Source organism: Lathyrus oleraceus, chromosome 1 (genome assembly GCF_024323335.1).
Source record: "Lathyrus oleraceus cultivar Zhongwan6 chromosome 1, CAAS_Psat_ZW6_1.0, whole genome shotgun sequence".
Lineage (NCBI taxonomy): Eukaryota > Viridiplantae > Streptophyta > Magnoliopsida > Fabales > Fabaceae > Lathyrus > Lathyrus oleraceus.
In genome coordinates this window covers 424,270,478-424,291,756 of record NC_066579.1, presented here as the reverse complement: position 1 = coordinate 424,291,756, position 21,279 = coordinate 424,270,478, and the positions used below count along the sequence as shown (strand labels likewise).

Below are 21,279 nucleotides of genomic sequence, written 5' to 3'. Positions count from 1 at the left end.
AAGGATGAATATTGTCTTCGGCTTCTACTTTTGATTTGTGAACTGAACCGTAAATTCATCACATAGTTTCTTCCAGGAGTTGATGGAAGCATCTGGTGTAAGATTTTAAACTACGTCATGATCGCTCCCTTTAGGGTAAGGACAAACAATTTGCATTTCACCACACTCATGACATGGTGATAATCGAACATGGTGTCTACATGTTCAATATGCACGTATGAGTCCATGATTCCATCATAATTATCCCGTTTAAGTGGTTTTTCAAAAAACCTGGGAATCCTACTATTAAGGATGTGCTTAGAAAACGGGTTCTTCCCACGGTTAAGGGGGCATGAGTTTCAATGCATTGTATATCTCTTCTCTGAGAGTGATGAAAGAGACCTCTAAGTATGACAATCTTCAGAGGGTGTTATCGCCTCTACCTTTGGAACCATTAGGGGAAGATTGGGGAGCCCGAAGATGACAACACTCTCATGATCTAGAGACCCTTCAGTGTTGCGAGGCAGCGACACTGAGAAGCGCCTGAGGTGTGGCTCTGAGGTTATTGCACAGTGATGCCTCTCGTAGTGTGTGACCTTGGGACAAAGTTAAAATTTCCCTTATGTGCATTATCGGTTATTCTGTTGTTTTAATGTTTTGTTTGTTATATTTTATCATATTTATTAGTTTCCTCATAGAATCTCTCATGGCACATACAAATAATAGGTTTTTAATGCATATAATGAATTGTTGACTAAAGGCGCAGTTGTATTGTTTGATTCCAAGCTTGCATGAATCAACTCTAAGTTGAAATGGTGATTGAATATATTCAAACACACCATGAATCGATTTATTAAAATTCTTCAAAAGTCGTGTTTGGCCTTGTGTGCAGGAATCAATTCATAAACTTGATTTGATATGATTCGAAGGTGAAAATTGTGATTGAATCAATTCATGCATACCATGAATCAATTTTTTAAAGTGCCAAAAACCTCCTTTTTGTTCTGTTTGTAGGATTGAGTCATAATTTTGATTGATCTGATTCAAATTGTTAGTATGAGTTGATTCAAGGTTCAAATGATTTAATTCAAGGACAAATTTAAATTGATTCAAATTGGCTTGGATCCTAGTCATTTCCATCACTTAAATTAATTCATGGGCTATTTGAATTGATTCATATAGTTAAATTTTGCTCATATTAGTGTCTCATCTCATGCATTTATAAACAGTTTTTCATTTCAAAAAAACCCATTAACTCTTATCAAGAGAACAATATAAAAAAATCAGTTAGAAAAGCTAAAAGAAACTACAACTTCATTTCTCTCTCAAATATTCATCTTCATCATGTTCATGGAGAATCATCATATTACTTGTATGTATGATGATTGATTGTGATAAATTATTAGTGTTCTAATTGTGAATTTGGAGTGTGTAGCTTTCATAGCATGTTTCTGATCATGAAGGATTTCAAGAAGTGAATTTCCTTGAAGGAAAAGAGAAGGATATTTTCTTTATTATTGTGGAGTTTTTATGTGCATCAGTCAACCTATTAAAGAAGAGTGTTCAAGGATTAAAATTCGGAATCGAGTGAAGATTACTGAGTTGTCAAGGTTGAAGGAAAGGATTAAAGGTTTGAAGCTCAAGATTGAGTAAAGGTCAGTGAGCATTTAGGGTTGAAGTTCGTCAAAGTTTGGAGATGGTGATTGAGTGAAGATCATATTAGGTGAGGTGCTAGTTGCAAACAAGGTCAATCAAGAAGCAAAGAAGAAGAAAATTGGATTAGTATAATGTGTTTCATCGATAATTCTAACGGCTAACACAATCAAGCAAAAAATCTAAAGGAGAGAGGGTGCACCAGGATTTATACTGGTTCAGTGTGATCGTCCTCGCAAGCACCTAATCCAGTCTTCGACAGTAAACAATTGAAAATTTGTCTTTATACTATTTTCTTAAATTTAAGTTTTTGTTACAATTGGATTCATAGAATTAAATTATATGAGTGTAGGTTTTATTAGAATTGGTTTTTCAAATAATCTCGTTGATTTTTTATTCTATAAAAAATATAATTGAATATTATTTTTAATTGAATAATCATTAAGTGTGTCAAATATCCTACTTGAAGCATTTAGTATTATCTATCATATTGTTTATCACCTTATTCCAAATTTCTATTGTGTGTATGCACGCACGTATTACTACAATCATCTTCTAATTGTTAAAATCTTTTAAAATCAAGTTTTCACCAAATTCCCTTATATACGTTAATTTTATTTTTCTAAAACGAAAAGAAGATAATTTATAGTTATCTATTCAACCCATTACCCTTCTAGACAATTACCCTGTATATTCGTAAGAATCTTTTAGCTAGGAGGTTTGCATTTAGTTGTTCTACCAAAATGTAAATGTCCATGATCAATTCATTCACTCCTTGCATTCCAAGGGTGGTCTGAATTTGTTGGAGGCTCTAGAACATTTTCGGTTTGGAAGCTTGTGATTGCAGTTGAATTTTCTTATAGGTCTGGCCTTGAAGCAACTATTAGAAAGAATGGAAGGTTGGTAGAACCTAGAATGTACTTCGGCCGATAGAAGGAGGAAATGGAGCTTGAGAAGATGAAACAATTTGAAAAGTTATAAGGACTATATCAACTCCTCATGCAAGAAGGGGTAGGACTTCTTGTGCGGGAGCAAGGATTGATGTAACAACCTCTACCACAACGTAGACATTTATGATGTGTGGCTATCCGAGCTGACTTTGAAGCTGCCATTATGGGTGGGAAGAGTTAATGGAAATTAGTTCAGACGATAGAATGGTTGCAGCACTGCAACTTGAAGGATTTAGTGGACTTTTCTTGGAAATTCACGAGAATCAGTAGACGATTCTCATAGGCGGTGCCATTGCTCATAAGCATAGCAAAATGTTGGTGATGTGTATGCGTATAGATCTTCTAGTATGGTGGTGCAGACCTCTGATGCAGTGGAGCGAAAGTGTACCTACATAGTTAGCACATTAACGTCCAAGTCGGTGAAGTTAAAGAGGTGTAACTTTGTAAGAGTGAATAAAAAGTTATATGTTATGGAGCATATAAGAGCTTATATATGATATGCGACTAATACCACTTTTGCTTGGCCAGACGCAAAATGCAGGAGATCATCCGATTAGATCCAACAGCCGATAATGGGCAAGAAGTTTGGATCTAGTGTATGGCCTTTTAGAGATTGTCTATTTATTTGCCGCTTTTATGCAAAGAATATTGAATTGTACCTTCAATGTTGGGTCGATCTTATCGGACTATTGATCGGCCCGAAACACACACCATTAATCCTTAGGGAATTTCTTTTGCCACCCTTAGGGTATGGCTTACACCACTAAAAATTCAAAATTACCTTCAAGTGCATCCAGAGATGTATCTCCGGATGCACCTTAAATTACTACATCCTTCGTAAATTAAACAGTCACCCTATTTTTGCCAAAAATTGATCCGGAGATGCATCTCCATAATTTTCTGGGGTAAACTCGGATATGCATCTCCGAAAACACCCCATAACTCACTTTACGGATGTACATTATGTAAAAAAAAATATGATTTATCCGGACATGCATCTTCGAAAAGTACACTGATGACAGGATAATATTTATAAGGTCTAAAGTGGTATAATACTTGTATAAATATGGTGTCTTTCATCCCATATTTTCTACAAAACACACCACAATCAGAGAATGAATGAGTATCATCACCTTGCATTTGTGTATTTCAATAGTTGAAGTCGCCACTTCAATTTAGGATCACCAAGGACACGCCTCTCGCTGATCTGATATCCAAATTGAATATTCTCTCGCGATATCCAAAAAATCAAAGAGTTATCAAGCTCGAGTATCGTTTACCCTCGTTTGACAACGAATATAAGATACAATTAACCAACTTTGAACTAGAGACAGATAAATATTTAAAGATTATGTGGAGTACTTTTCACCGTTATGCATCAAGGGTCTGATTGAAGTGGATGCGAAAATTACAATATCTATCAAAGATATTATCAATATGTTGCAACGTCCTCAACTACTCGTTTATAACGATATGTAATGTTAAATTTATGTCAACGACTATCTATGTAATGTTTAGTGTTTTAATTTAATGTCAAATTTTTGTGGTTTCTAAATCTTTCTTATATTATGTCTGTTTCTATTTTAAAATATCAGTGTCGTTTTTAATATGAATTTCTGAAATACACTAAATACATATTTTAATTATCCATCTCGAAAAAGTAGACAAAATATAATCACATCCTTTCCAGACACGCCGCATCATTTTCCTTCGTGCTTCTCTATTTTCTTATTGAAAACATAACGCGTAACTCTTGATTGCACCACGCAAGCAAGCATGATTCTGCTGCGTGACCTTCACTGTCCTGTCTCTCTGTCTTATTCTTTACATTCCCGTACAATACGGTGCTAGGTAAATCCTCCCCAATCATGTCCACTCTAACTCAACATACAAGCATATTATCCTCACTAAAATTCATGCGCGTCATATTTTTATGTCTTCTATAGATTAGAGATTTGCTAGAATGAGAAACTGCATCCATATGATACTAGTACTAGTGATACTTGAAAATCTTTAAGTTTTAGCCACTTTTTTTAATATTTGTTAAATTGTTAACTTCTCACTTTTAAGTAGAAAGATTTAGTTGGTAATGACTTAACAAAAACACTAGTTGTAGTTAGCATATTCCTTCTGAATATAAATATGAATACAAATTAATTAAAGAAAATTGATGTATTAGTCCAATTCATATTTTTTAACAAAAAAGATGTAGAAATAATAAAGTGAGGGGGATACGTCCTAAAAAGATAAAAATGATACGCATATTTTCCACACACAATTGAGACAAAAATTGTGAGAAATTCTTATTCTGTTGAATTTTGAACCGGAGATGCATTTTCGTATGCACGAATGGTTGATTCGGAGATACATCTTCGTAATCCCCTTATTTCATTAGCCAGTGAAAAATTTGGAGATGCATCTCCAAAAAATATTCTATTATAGCAAAACAAAAACAAAAAGAAACAATGCAAGAATGGAAAACAAACATAAATTAACTCCAAAATAAACATTACATAAATTTAACATTAGATGATATAAAAAATATATGTTTCGGGACGTTGCAACATTCTTAAAATATCTCCGGTCGATCTTTGAATCGTCACATCCACTTCAATCAGACCATTTGTTAAGTAAAAGTAAAATATACTCCACACCATCTTTAAATCATCACATGTGATGAACCATATGTTCACTTTGTTATCTATAGATGGTGAACGGTACTCAAGCTTTACGACTCTCCGATTTTCTGGATATCATATGAGAGTATTCAATTTGATTTTCAGATCGACGAGAAGCATGTTCTCGCAGATCCAAAATTGAAGTAGGGGTTTTGCACCATTGAAATACACAAATGCAAGATGAAGATATTTACTCATTCTAGTTTGTGTAAAGAAAATGGAATGTGATACCTTCTTTATATAAGTTGTAGAGCAATAAGGATCTTACAAACTACTTACCGTAAAAATTGGTAAACAACCGCTGATCTTCCAAATTAAAAATATTTTGGTTACTTACAGAATCGATCAGATTGATCCTAGGACATGTTCTAATTATTTTTAAGACGAAGTCTGATGAGTGATAAACACTTCGACAAGGTTCATACTTAAATGATTTGTTAAAGAATATAAAGGAAAGATAACGCAAAGAAAGCAATGAAAGTACTAGAAAGTAAACGGCTAAGAAGATAAATTTCTAAGAAGAAAAGAAAAGATTGATTAAATTGCTTTGAATAAAAACTAGTGCCACAACAAACATACATTTTCCCAATTTACACTTTCTCTACACACGGATACTTTGGGTAATTTGATTGTACAATTTTGAACACCCCTTATCCCAACACTAAGACTCCCTATTTATACCAATCGAAATAACTGCTGCTAACGGCCTATTCACCAGATTGAGACAAGTGGCACTCTGCATGTGCGCGATTGCCCACCATGCCTCACGTATGCCCAGCAGTTTCGATAAGAACAAAGAATTCTCTCCCTTATCGGAATTCAAATCCTTTGTCGAACCGTCGTTAGTGATGCTTTTGTTCCCCTACTGTTGGAAATATTTCTAAGTCCACAAAACACCTTTACCCTTGTATCAAGTTATTTTCGACTAGAGTTTCAAACTGCATAATGTTGTCGAAATATTCAATTTCTTCATAGGAACTTATTTCCTTATTTAATTCCCTTAATCTATATCAAGCGTCGAAATTGGAGCTAACAAATTGCCCCCAACAAATATCATTTTTGACACCTCGAAGAAAAAGACATTTTTTGAGACTATAGTTCGACGTCTTTGAACAATTCTTGCATAGCTTTGATGCCACTAATGCTCCAATGTTTCAAAAATTATCCATTTTTTCCCACCTGGCATATGACGTCAGAATCATCATTACCCTTTTCTAACATGTCTTTTCAACCCATGTGTGAATCCTTTTAATCATCATGTTTCCTAAACCTTAGGAGATCGTGGGATTTAGGCCTTAATGCTGATTTGAACCGTTTTTTCTCCCACAAAACCCTACAAAAAGCGCATTACTCACTACCTCCACTCTTTTACGCTTTCTGAAACTCTCAAGTCCTCCAACTCTTCATCTTCTTCAAAACAAACTCAAAAACCCAGATTTTCTCTCTTCAGACCTTTAACAAAAATGGTCACTTCAAGCAAAACCCCCAAAGAAACAACCAAAGTTGTCAAGGTTTCTATCAAACACACGAGGGGCCCAAAAAAGATCTCGGATCTCCCTCATTTTGCCACACTTCCTGGTCCAGTGATGATGGGTAACCAACAATACATTCTTGAACTAAAGACAGAAGAACAGCGGAGAATCTATGAATCTCAGGTACTCATTCCCATAACTGTTTCTGGAAAAAAACATGTTTTGTTTGTCCCTTTACCTAATCTGAATGTTGAACCTAGAAGGCTTAGGTACTTTTTTTCCTACTTATCATAAATGCAAACCAATAGGCCAAGCAAAAAGACTTAGGGCTGAAAGAACTGATACTGCTGAGGAATCCCAATCTTTAGCAGATGAAACTATAGACCTAAGGTTTATGAATAATGACTTTAGAGTCTTTCGAGCGACCCCTTCATTTAAAGATCCAACTGACTATCTAAACTGGTTAAACAAGATAGAAAAAGCTAAATCTCAAACTTGGAAGGACATGGGAATTTATGACTTAATCATGTTGTCGAAGGTAGAACTAGATTACAGTTCGACCTTACTAGTTTCCTCATTATATTTTTGGGACAACACTCATTATACCTTCCACCTCCCTTGTGGGATGGTAACACCCACTCTTTTCGACATAGTTGTTATCATAGGGTTAAAACCAATTGTGAATACTTACGACCCAAATGTAGAATCTGATGACTCCATAGCCTTCTCCGCCTCTAGGGTTGCCTATTCGACCCACATAGCACACTATCATGACAAAGATATTGACATTGTTTCCGACGTAAAACACATCGCCTTCTTGGCTTTATGGTTATCCCATTGCGTCTTCATCAGACTGAACCATGCATGTTGTGGTTTCATTAAATATTTTAGAGCGAATAAAATTTGAACAAATAACATGAATGGATCTCACCAAGACAACTTTTAACTCGATCGATCCCTTGATATTATACTGATCAAATATTGAGAACATGATTTTTACATCATTGAAGTTTTGAAGTTACATGTTGGTGAAGCAAGCATGTCCATCATCTTCGATTGACGAACGATGATACTTAACATTGACCACTCTTCTTGCATTGAGATAATGATTTATATGATCTAGTTGGTTCTTTAGATCATACAATGTAACATCAACATTGATCATGAATAAATGAAAATGAGTATCTTTGATGTAGTAAATCACAGATAGTTAGATTTCATTACGAATATGTATGGGTAAAAAAGATCATTATTTTCTAATGTGAACTACAAATAAATGTAACATATTTATGTGCATTCTAGTTCATAGAAAATATTGAAACAATCTAGACCACACCATAAAAATCAATAATTTGACACTTTTCATATTATAAAATTTAAAATATGCAAAATTTCACTCAGTATTGAAATAATGGTAAATAAAAAAAATATAAGAAATATGGACGTATAAAATGATTCTCTTAAATATATCACAGTCTCATATACCTCAGACAACTTCACCTCAAGATAAGGTTGTTGCTCAATTAATTCAATTTTGTTTGCACATATCTTACACTCACTCTCAGACATATAAGAGGAAGTAGTTGAGTTTTTGTTTCCCCTAGAGTGAGTCCTCAACTTATTTTTTCTATCCATTACTTAAAACTAACAAATAAATAAATAAAACTAGTCAATTTAAAAACAAAAAAGTCATTGAATTTAAATGCCCTTGAACCAAATGATCGATTGAGGCATGTTGGTGTGGATACATGTCAACATGGAGGCCATCATGTTCCCTCTGCCTCAAACTTTCTACCCTCTTCATAAAGCTCATTACTAGTACTACTATATCATTATTTAATACACTAGTATTATTTTCTTCACCTATTGATCTTTCTACCTTCCCTTACTCCAAGATATTTCCAACTCCATTTTATACCTTTCAAAATCAGAAAGCCAAATCTCTTGAACATTGAAAAAGTTTTAGTATATCATAGTTAATAATTTAAAGACCTCATAACATACACTACTTTTTTTTTCTTTTCCCAATAGGCAATACAACAAAATAAGTGTGATTAGGTTTTCTCTTAATCCATAGTATCAAATCTTCATTTTAATATGATGAAATGTGAGCGTTTACTACTACTAACAATGAAGTATTACCTGCAGAGATCTTGAGTTAGATTTTTTATCTAGAAAAAGAAACATTAACTAGGCATGCGCATATGATATGAATCTTCATTTTCTTTCTTCTATTTGTTTGTTCCAACTACTATATTTTTTTTCTTGTTTTTAATTATTAACCATAGTGTTGACAGCTGTCTCATAATATATGGCATGCATCATAGGCATGGCTTTTTGCATTGAACTTTTTCTCCACTAAGATTCTCTATATTCAAACATATATGAGGTTAAAAAGTTAATCTACATAGTAAATCTTTAGGGGGACAAGAATCTTCTAGTATGTCATTAAGAATTGTTTAGAGAGCTGTCTGTAAGGATTGATACTAAGATTATGAAAGGAGTAAATCTTAATGCAGATGTCATATATATTATGTAATGATTATAATGTTTATACTATATGTTACTATGAGTATATTACATATGCATCACGTGAAGTGAATAATACTTACTCGGTTTATGAATAAGATTATTCAGCTAACCTAGTTGCGTTAATTTATTTATAACACAAAAGTGTAAAAGAAATCCTTAAACATATTTTGTTTAGGAAATCTATGAATATGTTTCTCTTCTAGTATATTCTTAGTAGTGACTTTTTACAGCTTCAAAAGTTGGATCTTAAGGTAAAAGATACTTCAATGTTCAACATTGATTTGTTAGCAAGTTCTTTGTTATTTCCTAGTTTGACTTACCTCGAGGGACAGGGGCAAAACATAAGCACTTAGATTTATGAGTTGAAAAATGAAAGGAAAAAATTTAGTTGACTAATAGGAAAAAATTAATGAAAAAAAATTTAAAAAGTTGAAAGATATATTTCTTCTGTTTCAAAATGACTATCGTTTTAAGAAAAAAAAATTACTTTTAAAATGAATATCATTTTTATTTTTTAATGAGATTAATTGTTATACACTGTCAATGCATCACAATCATCCATCTGTATTATTTTTTAAATGTTTAAAATAAAAGTCAAACATTTCAAATAAATTAGTGGTTGTGATTAATTAACAGTATAAAAAATCTTTATACTGACCGTGTATATCAACTAATCTCTTTTTCAATATAAAAATTATTGTTATTTTTCAGATTGTATTCTTTAATTATTATTCTATGCACTACTAATATATTAATAAGATTATTTGATAAAAATATAATATTGTACGACAACATTATTGTATTCCTTTAACACGTGTGAAAAAACTTTAAACAATATAAATTTTGAAATGGAATCCGAATAAATTCCAAGCAAAGTCGCAATCAATGCAAGGTGTGTGCAATCCCATTGAGGAGAATAACGAGTATCATTTGTTTCATGTTTCAAATACTAAGCTTTTTAACTTCGTGTGATGGCAATAAACATTGTGGAAGTTGTTCTCTTTGAATATTGAGAGACTAGTACTAGGGTAAAATTGTTTGAAGGGACTCTTGGTTGATAGAGATTTTGTTGAGATGTTGGATTGTTGTCTACTAAGAGAGTTGTTAAAGTTGTCGAATTAATGTATTCTTTTCAAAGTTGAGAGATCCCCGTAATAATAATTATTATTATTATAAACTTCTTCAACTTTGATCATGCATGAGTATCACATAATTATTACTTTAATATAAGTACGTTTGAATTGATTAGTAAAAATGAATTGATTCGTAAAAATTAGCAGGGCAGCTTGTTGATTATTTATCATTCATTAATGTGTAATTTATGAAAGAGTATATGAAGATTATTAGTTGAAAACAAATGCAATATTTTAGTTACATTAAGTTAATATTTGACATGCTAAAAATATGGGAACAGGTCAAGAAATCATGTGAGTCAAAGTTTCAATGATACACAAACTGTTATAAACAAAGATACCCATTTTGTTTCCCAAACGATAATTATACAGCTTTACTAAAAAGAATGACAATGGCCATTTATTACTATTCTGTACGCATGTTTTTTCTTCACATAAATTTTTACATAATAACAAGTTTATCTCCTAACTAATTTTCCTTGATTGACCATAGAGATTCAGATAGGTATTTTATGAATAGCCAAATACAAAATAAGTTCTAAAACGTTAATGAAGAATAACAGACAAACAAACAAAAAAAAAAAGGAATCTAGAATTAAGATAAACAATCTTCAGAAAATCTTGTTTTGCTTGCTTCTGTTGTGTCCCAGAACTAAAACAAACTACAACACAGTGAAAACTGACAAGCATAACATCAGTGATGATAACAGAAAGGAAGATGGAGATGAATAAAAGCCATGCAACTCCCTCCACAATAAATCAAAGCAAATATTTATTGTTCTTAAATAATTTTTCTTTTACATATCAATACAACACATATTTAACTAAGCCTATTGTTTCCTACCCTCTTGGAACTCCTATGACGAGGTATCTAGAGTGTTCATGAGGCTAAAGCATTACAATTCTTACCAGAAAGACCTTATTTATTGACTAAGGGGATAAAAACTTATACAGCCATGTATCCTACAATTGTATCCATTTTCACATCATGCAAGAAACTTTATTTATATTCACTCACCATAGTGTAACAAACTTGAGGAAATGCATGTATATTATGTAGCAAAGGAAGTCTAAAGGTCCACACACAAGTAGGATATGACAGAGCCTGCCCGGCGCTCGGTGCGCTGGCTAACCTTCCACTTCTCGACGAGAACCTTTTTAATGTTGGGACAACTAGAAACCACTGTGGCCACTCCAGCTGAAGTTATGCTTGAGCAATAAACCATGTGGCATGATTCTAGCAGGGTGCAGCTTTTTACAAGATGCGCTAAACCGACATCTGTTATTTGACGGCAGTGCGATATTACTATTTCTTTAAGTAATGGACAATTTTCTCCCAACTCGGCCATAGCCATATCGCCCAATGTCTGCAGTTGTATTGAGCAATGTAATGAAAAGAAAAAGCATATAACTATAACTGAACTGAATCGAGAAAGTACGTGATATATTCCTCAAAATGTGCGAATAATAAAGGACGGTAACTAAAGAAACTACGTCAATTTGGGTATAAAGGAGGGACTTGAATATACACCTGAAGTACACTCACGTCGAGATAACAGAGTTGAGGGGAACCCCTTGCAACAGCTATCAGTCCAGCATCTCCGATTTGGTGGCAGCCACTTACGTTCAGATAATGAAGGGAACAGCCCTCGGCTATAGCAATAAGGGCCCCATCCCCCACCCTAGCAATTCAACAAAGCAGTTAAAGTTGATGGTGATGACAATGATGATAGGAATGTTAAGAAACGCTCTTTTTGACACAAACTTATTATGAGTAGTTCATTTCCTATAAAGTCAACACATTTTCTAAAAGGTAATTACTTTATGATGGAATTAAATTGAGTTTGAGAAAAATGAATGAACCAGCCATAAAACTATTTCAAAAGCATGTTGCAAAAGTTTCTTCAGTAATAACAATATGATAATAGAAAACATATAACTGAGGATTTCATTGGACAGGAAGAATAAAAAAGCTGTGAGTACGGTCTTACCTATCGCAGAATCGAATGCTAAGATCAGTTAGAGACTTGCAGTTATCCCCAACAGCAATGATCCCCTTATTGCCAATCTAATATAGGAGAAAGAAAGCAGGAAATATCAGGACACAGAGCCAAAAATGTATAAACAGTAACACCTTAATGTCATATAAAACTTTCTTGGTTGAATAATAAAAAATTGGTTTAATGCTTAAATTGAATGTATGATGAACATTTATTTTAAGGAGAAAAACGATAATGCATAAGGGAATTCATGTATTTTACACGGGAGCTATAGAGGATTATTCACTATCCTGAAACAAACACTTTTTCCCGTATTCCTTAGTTACACTTCGAATGAAAAAACAGCACTATACTCTTTGAAATGTGAATAATTCAATTATGTCAGTGTTAATAAGGGAGTGTTAGGAGCCCGATAATTGGATTCCAAATAAAGAACACTCTTCATTAAAAAATATGATAGAATAGGAGAGAATCTCTCCTCCAAGGGTTTCCCCTTCACAATAGAGAATAAACTATTCACAATTACAATCAAACATATTTTCTAACCCTTGTGCTCTCTTATTTATACACATACACTCAAACTAACCAAATAACTAACTAACTAACTTCTCTAACAACTCATAATTACAACCCAAATAACTAACTTCTCTGACACCTCATAACTACTTTAACTAACCTGATTACCCATAATTTTATATCCTAACAATACACACCTCAAAAGAACCATATCCTCAAGGTTGACATCTACCATATTCTTCTTGTTCCATTTGTCGTAGAAAACAAAAGTTCGACCTCCTGGATCCCATTGTTTGGAGCTTGGTGAACCAATTTCCTCTTCGGCCCACTTCGTATTCCACTGTTCTGCATATAGCAACCAACCTATGCTGTTGTCCGCCAAGAGCATTCTTCCCCAAACTCCTTAGGTATAACTTCATGACAAAACCACTTGCTAATAACCCATATCCATTGTGTTGGAGAAAAACAAAAGCTCTAACCTATTTGTGCTTCAACCCACTTCGTTTTACATTGTTTCACACTTTCTAGCCACAGCAACTGATAGAGCAGAGATCAAATACAAATGGATGGAAAGGGATTTTATTGTATAGACGAATAATGGAAATGAAAATACAAGTCCAGAGCAAAGCTCCACAGTTAGAGAACAATCTTTCTCCTACTGCCTAACCATAAAGGTGAGTACAAAATGCAAGATGATTATAACTAATTCCCACTCTGCTATTTATTGAGGGAATATCCTAACAGACTGCCACCTCAGCTATCACACTTTCTTTGTGACTCCTGAATTCTCCTCTCATATACATGCCAAACTTTGGGCCCAACACATCCCCTTCTTTATGAACAAGCCCATTCCTATCATCAACCAAATTTGTCTTGCCTTCTCCACACTATTTCCAACCAGTCCCGTCCATTGAGACAAAGTGCTATGTTTCGTGGGGTCATTAATCACACTGTTGAGATGCATTTGAGCTGAAAATGGATGAAAATCCGCAGCTGCCATGAGTGACTCTCGATCTGGTGGATTTGCCGGTGATCCAAGGCTGATCAGAGCATCGGAATCCAAATTATTTTGGCCATTGCAGTGTACTCTCCATTCTTGATCGCCGTAAACAAAACTTTTTCCTTCTTGACCTTTACATTGGCACTGAAACACAGTTAGGACTGCTGTGGTTTTAGTCTTCATAATGAACTTTTTAAGGGCCACGTCGGTCAATTTTTGAGTTCTTTCCGCGTTTCCACCTTCACATTTCACATCTACCTTCTATTCATCCATTTTTTCCACCATTTGAAACATTCTTTTTCGGTTTCTTGATTTTCTCAGCATTGTTTCCACTGACCAATCTGATGTTAACTTTGATTCTTGCATTGGTGATATCCTCCCCAATTAGGGGTGTTCAAGAAATCCAAAGAACAAAACTGAACTGAAGAACCAAACCAGACCAGTTTTAAACTGACCCGTGCGTAACATTGAGAACCAAACCATGTTTACCACAAACTGAACGATTCATTAGAAACTAGAAGTGAACAGTGACATAACTGAAACAAAACAAATTCTAATAACAAAACCAGATCAGTAAAACCAAATGAAATCAAACAAATCCTAAAATTAGAAAATCCAAAAATCACTAATCAAACAACCCTAAAACCCAAATTAGGAATTGACAAAAATTAGAGGGTAATTAATAACTGAAGCTCTGTCGCCAACTTCTGTCTCAACTGTTGCCGTCGAGCGTAGCAGTGCCGCTCGTTGTTCAAAAATATCCACCGCACAGCAGCACCGTCGCGAGTAACAGCTGCATTTTGCGTAGCAGTGACGACGTGAGTAGAAACTATGTCGCAAGTAGCATATCTCCGGAATAACCGCCGCAGAACACTTCATCAACCTCCCAATTTGATTTTTTGCAAACAAGGTCTGGTGTATACATTTGATTTTTGTTTTCATGATTTTAATAGGTGCTAGAGGAAGAAGACCAAGAAAAACTATAAGAGAAGAAGTTATTAAGAAAGACCTCTAGATTAACGAATTAGATAGAAACATGGTTCTGGATAGAACATTATGACGGAATTCGATCCATGTAGCCGACCCCGCTTAGTGGGATAAGGCTTGGTTGTTGTTGTTGTTGTTTTGTTAGTTTGTGCTTTGACACTTGCCTTCTATCCTCTCTTTCTATTTCCAATTTACATGTATGTTTCCAATCTATAAGGTTGAGGAAATTTTGTTGCTGAACATAAATGATCTCCTTCTGAATTTGTCTACTGTTTGTGTACAAACCTATTTTAATTGATATATAGAATACATTAAATAATTTACATTTTTTGGATAATGGTTCCATTATTTCTTGGTTCAGTTCAAAAATGGAGAACCGGTTCACAGAACTGGTATGACAGCTTGGTTCGGTTTGGAACTAACAATTAACAGTTTGGTTCAGTTTTTGGGAACTGCACTGAAGTTCAGTTTGGTTCAGTTCGGTTTTCTCTACGAACAAACCATGTACAGCCCTGACCCCAATGAAATTGTCACATCAACCACCTTTCTTGCCCAAGAGCAAGATTCTTTGTGGCTGTCTCCTTCAAATATATTTTTCTGTTGGTGTGACAAGATCTTCTTTGGAGAAGGTTTTGCCTCCAACTTATTGGACACACCATGTTGCATGTTTACCCCTAGACCCGTCAATCTTTTAGATATGCCAATCCATTTGAGACTCTTCTTGACCACAGGGGTTGCAGCCTCTGCTATTTCTTGGCTCTTCCTCTCTTCTTCTTGTTTTACCATTTCACCAAGAATATATTTGTAGGTTTTGTATCTCCGCATTGCTGCTCCCTCTGCTTACACCCACTATTTTGCTTTCCAAATCTTTTGATCAAACCTCTAGAAAAAGATTTTCTTGATGCTAAGAACAAAACCGCAATAATGTTCAAGCATCCAGCTCATGAATGCCCACTGGACTTCACCAAACCCATAAACTTCCTGCTCCTCAAAAGTCTTTTCACCCCATGCAATACACCGCCCAATGGAATATATCCACGTAAAAGTTGGCAAACTCACCATTTGTGCCACCTCCATCTCCAAGACGCACAGCACTTCTCAAAGATCCAGCAGGTCAGACTAATTGTTAGGAACCCAATAACTGGATTCCAAGTAAAGAACACTATAAAAATAATAATGAAATAATAGGAGAGAATCTCTCCTCCAAGGGTTTACCCTTCATAGTAGAGAATACTCTATTAACAATTACAATATTCAAAGATATTCTCTAACCCTTGTGCTCTCTTATTTATAGACATACTCTCTAACTAATCCAAATAACTAACTAACTTCTCTAACAACTCATAATTACAACCCAAATAAACTAACTTCTCTAACAACTCATAACTACTCTAACTAACCTGATTACCCATAACTCTATATCCTAACAATAACAAGGAACCTGAGTGGATAGTAAGTAAATGAGAATCAAACAAGGTGAAACATCTTAGTTCAAAAAGCAAAACAACAACGCATAGCATGAGCCTTTAAAGGGAGTAACATCATAGGACTAGTTAAACAGTTAACTTGCTATTGGGTGTAGTCTTGGTTAAAAAAAACTCATCTATTCCACTTTTTGAAGGCCACCATATAGTTACAGATTATTCATTGAATTGTCTTAATTCTTTAATATATTGTATGTACCATATACCCTATACTTCTTCAGAGCAATGTGCTATCTGTTAGCTTAAATCCAGAAGAAAATACTGCAAGTAGTTATTCAATAAAATAAGGAACATTGATCAAAGCACTGCAAATGGATGTAAAGAAAGCATCAAAAGCAAATCCTTTTTCTTTCTTTTAATGGAACTAAGTGGGGATAAGGTTATTCAAAATCAAAATTTTACCAGCAATCCAAAGGAGGGTAAAAGATTACAAATGACGGAATAGTAACATGAGTCATAATAAAATCCTAGGAGAATGTCAAAACATATTTTTATTTTAATATAAAAATATGATAGTATAGTTAATAGTATAAATTCAATTCAATTCAAGTATGAATGTAGATTTTATTTTTCTAGTTACTTAGCGTTAACATTTTAATACTTATTTGATAGTGATTAGGAGAAAAATAATTATCCTAAAGGGAATAGATCAGTTCACAATTAAATTAATAGAGAAGCAAAAGATTGGAGAGGCTATATTTTTCATGTGGGGGGAGGGGTAAAACAAAGCCCACCTAGTAAGTTTCGTACACACAAGAAAAACACTCAATTCAACAAGCAATGAAAAAGGTCTCAACTGGATGAAGAATTTCAAAGAATAACAGCAACCAGTGAGCACAACAGAGTTTCGAACTGGTAAAGCTTGAAAAAAAGTAGTAGAGATCAGAAACAGAAGAGTTTCGACTTTCAAAGAGCAAACCAGAATAACAATGGCATTGAAGGAATGAAATATGGCTTGGTTGGTAGTTTTCCTAAACACATAATAGGAAAATGTGGCTTCCAAAATAAGCTTGTTTATATAAACAAATAAGTCTTCTTTCAAAATCGTAGATCACCCATCTTATAATATCCTATCAAATTGCATTCCAGCATCAGATTTCTTCCAAAATGAGTATGATTGCTCGATCTTACGGGGTTTAAGGTTAAAATGGCCAACCATATACTATCCTATCAAATTGCATTACAGCGTGAGAGTGCGATTGAGCCTGTTGAACCAGTCAAAAATCAAGATTATACAGTGATACAATCTAAATCGAAAATTTGGTTCTCTTGTCTGGGAGAGAGATTGCTATTTATGTTCGGTTCAGCTGATGGATAAGGAAAATCTAGCAACAAATTGTTACATCACCGGATATCAAACTCGGCTACCAATCAATCCCATCCCTTTAGATCGAGTTCATTAACCCTTTGTGTTCAACATTGTGGTTAAAGAGATAGCTATTTGGGATGTCTTTACTATAATATTTTGACAAAAATGCATTTTAAATGAAATAGTTATGACAGATAGAGAATAAACTAATTTTTGAAAAATAGAGCACTGCATTTGAAACTTTTTCCTGAAAATAAATTTGTAAGCATAAGTTTTGTTTGGACTGTATTAAGGTAAAGTAAAATCTGAATGTGAAGTCAACAAATGAAAAATAAATTACTTGAAAAATTTAAATATTTAAGGCCAAATTAGTAGAATCGTGTGAAATGTGTGCCAGTATTAATTCTGGCCAAAATGAATAATACCACTATCTAGTTTATAAGGACCAGAATGCATTTTGAAAGTGAGCCACCTTTTTAACATGTCCAAAGCCAAAAATGAAGCTACGCATGCAGAATAGCCTTTTCATATAGAAAATCAAACATGAACACAGATGGACTACCTCATAACAACGTCGGATATGAAGCTTCTTTAAATTTGTGCAGCCAGCAGCTATACCACACATGGCTTCATCTCCAATGCTTGAGCAATCTACCAAGTGAAGAGCTTGCAAGAATTGACATCCCTTTCCAACCTGAAGAAGCCCAAGATCACCAATTCTTTGGCAGTAAAGCAATGCTAACTCTGAGAGATGTCTGCATAATAGAGAGCTTAGATTAGCATCGTTGATGGAAAATTTGAACATTTTGTAACTTGTGTCATGGACTATTATGTCAATACCACAAGCTATTACAAATATAGGACCACAAAACATACTGGCATGATTTCCCAACAGATTCAAGTCCCAAAGTTCCAATGTTGTGACATCCATTGACTTCGAGATGAGTGAGTTCCTTGCACCCAATAGCAATTGCTTCCAGACCCTTGTCACTTAGGAAATAGCAATCACTTAAAGTCAAATTCTTTAACTTCTTGCATCCTTTCCCAATAGCACGTAAACCCCTGAATGGAACATGAATAAAAGGAAGAATATTACTAACTAAACCGCAAAACAAATGCTGAATGTAAATTAATAATGTGCTCATAGACAACCCAAAGACTGCAGTTCTCCCACCCCCTGAAGGTCATGCAAAAGGAAAATTAAAAAATAAACAAAGCAACCAACTAGGTAGGGGTTGCTACATGGATCAGAAGAAGCCATTGGGCTATATCAAAACCCAATTTTTAAAGTTAATCAGAGAAAAGGGGTTGTTAGAACAGCGGCTTTAAATTGATCAACCCTTAAAATGGTTGATCATGTCATAAAACATTAAGATGATTTGAAATTCGTCATAAGTTCAATATTATCTTAAGATATATCATTAGAGACAAAGACAAGCATTGATTGTAATTTTGTGCAAAGTCAACAACCATAATCAAATGAAAATCCTTAAAAAGCAAAGCAATCATGAGAAAGCGGCTCACTTATCAGTAAATCGCTGAAAACTATATAGAGCCAATAACTCCAGAGACAAACAACTAACGCCTACAGCTTTCAAAGCATCATCTGTAAGATTAATACACTGCAGCTTTAGAGATTTCAAATATGGACATCCTTTAGCCACAGCAAGCACCCCTTGATTGTGGATAAACTCAGAATCCAAAGACAAGGTCTCAAGCGATCCACAGTGTGATGCTACAGCTTCCATTGAGATATCAGTTATTTTGGCACAAGCCGCTACACCAAGAGATTTTAATGATTTCCCCACACCTATAGCTAATTCAACCAAACCCTTATCAGTCAAGCCTTCACAGAAACGCAGATTCAAATCTTCAAGTTGCTTGCAACACTGTCCAACAGCAGCCAAGCCTTGATCTCCAACATAACAACCCTAGAGGAAAATCCCAATAGTTATACCAATAAACATGCATCATTCATACCATTTATCTTCTAGAACTAGAATCCTATATATTGATAGAGTAGCAATATACTAATATGGATTGGGCCTCAGTGTCTCAATATTCTAATGCTTCATAAACATGAACTCTTGCCCTATAAGACTTAGGATTTGCATCGATTGGCTTATTTGAGTCAATCTACTGGCATAAGCATTCCTGAGATTGTTTGAGAGCGCTTATGGAAACCACTTATGACATGTTCATAAACTATTTTTAGCTTATTTTCATAAACTTTCAAACAGCTTATGACATGTTCATAAACTATTTTTAGCTTATTTGCATAAACTTTCAAACAGCTTATGACATGTTCATAAATCATTTTAGCTTATTTTGTCTTTTGTTATAAATATAGCTTATACATAATCATCTAATTAAGTTATTTATCTAAATAGGCCTTAAGACACACATAAGCTTAACTTCCAATTCAAACTATCTACGCACACTAGCCAATCAGTAATCACCATAAAACTTTTTTCTCCTATAAGAGATGCTAATTTTCCTATAAAAACAGAAAACATCTTCATCAATCCTATAACCAAAAAAGTCTAACCCTAAACAGGTTATGAATGTTCCAAGAAAATGAAAGATGGAAAATTAACCTGCAAGTCCAAGGCTTTCAAATAAACACATTTCCAAGCTAGTGATGATAATCCATGACTGGTAACATTAGAACACCAAATTAACCTCAACTTCTCAAGCTTGGGAAACCCATCAGCAAGAGCAGCTAATCCAGTATCAGACAAACACAAGGAATCAAAATCACTATCCTCAGAGGAAGATCCATTCTTATGGTTAACATAACGAAGCTTCAACGACGAAGCCGGAGAATTTTCGCCGGTGACCCGTCTTCTCCCCTGCACAAAACAAAAATCAACGAAACATACAAAAAAAACTACCAATAAATTGCCAAACTTGGTGACTGTGCTGACCAATTGAACGGGGAGTGAAATAGAAAGGCGTTCGTCGATGTGAACGGCGGTGACGTTGGAGAACCGGGAAGCGAGGAGTTGAACGAAAAGGTCAGGTGAGCCGGTTGCGCCGATGCGGATGGAAGAGCGGGTGAGCCGTTCGAGGCGGAGCCAACGGTTGCAAACGAGGGAGCATGAGTCGCGGCTTGATTTGGAGTCGAGGCGGCGGAAGATCTCGACGATTAACTCGTCGGGGAGACACGTGTTGATCCAATCGTGACCTTTCATCTAACATTAACAAAGTGTGAATTCGAATTTTGAGATTGCAGAAACAAGAGCAAAGGTTGTTGAAATTAAGGTTAGGTTCATCTACATCAGATCTAGATAGACACAATTGCGTACCGTACGGTTTGCTGTGGATATTGTAATGTATACGGTATATTTTTTTCAATAATTAATTGATAGATAGGTAGTAGTACTAGACTTGTTTATTCACAATAGTTCTTTAAAAATATGAAACATGTGGAATATTTCAATTATTTTCAAGTGTAAGTAAAAAATTGTTTTCATCATAGATTTGATGATTATGGTGGAAATACATTCTCATAACTTCTTGATAGTAAGATGACAAGAATCAAGTTTATAAAAAAAAATGATTTACTATATTATTTATGGAAGAG

At 34.5% G+C, this 21,279-nt stretch overlaps 1 protein-coding gene across 1 annotated transcript; it reads right to left on the bottom strand.

The window, feature by feature from the left end:
* Positions 1-11,152: 11,152 nt before the first annotated feature.
* On the bottom strand, positions 11,153-21,071 carry LOC127078875 (F-box/LRR-repeat protein 4). Its single transcript, XM_051019294.1, has 8 exons — positions 20,621-21,071; positions 20,291-20,545; positions 19,218-19,624; positions 18,570-18,755; positions 18,256-18,448; positions 12,389-12,465; positions 11,929-12,079; positions 11,153-11,764 (listed from the first exon to the last, which is right to left on the bottom strand). Exons 1-8 carry the CDS (start codon positions 20,885-20,887, stop codon positions 11,468-11,470), a joined length of 1,833 nt encoding a protein of 610 aa, XP_050875251.1. The 5' UTR covers positions 20,888-21,071; the 3' UTR covers positions 11,153-11,467.
* Positions 21,072-21,279: the final 208 nt, after the last annotated feature.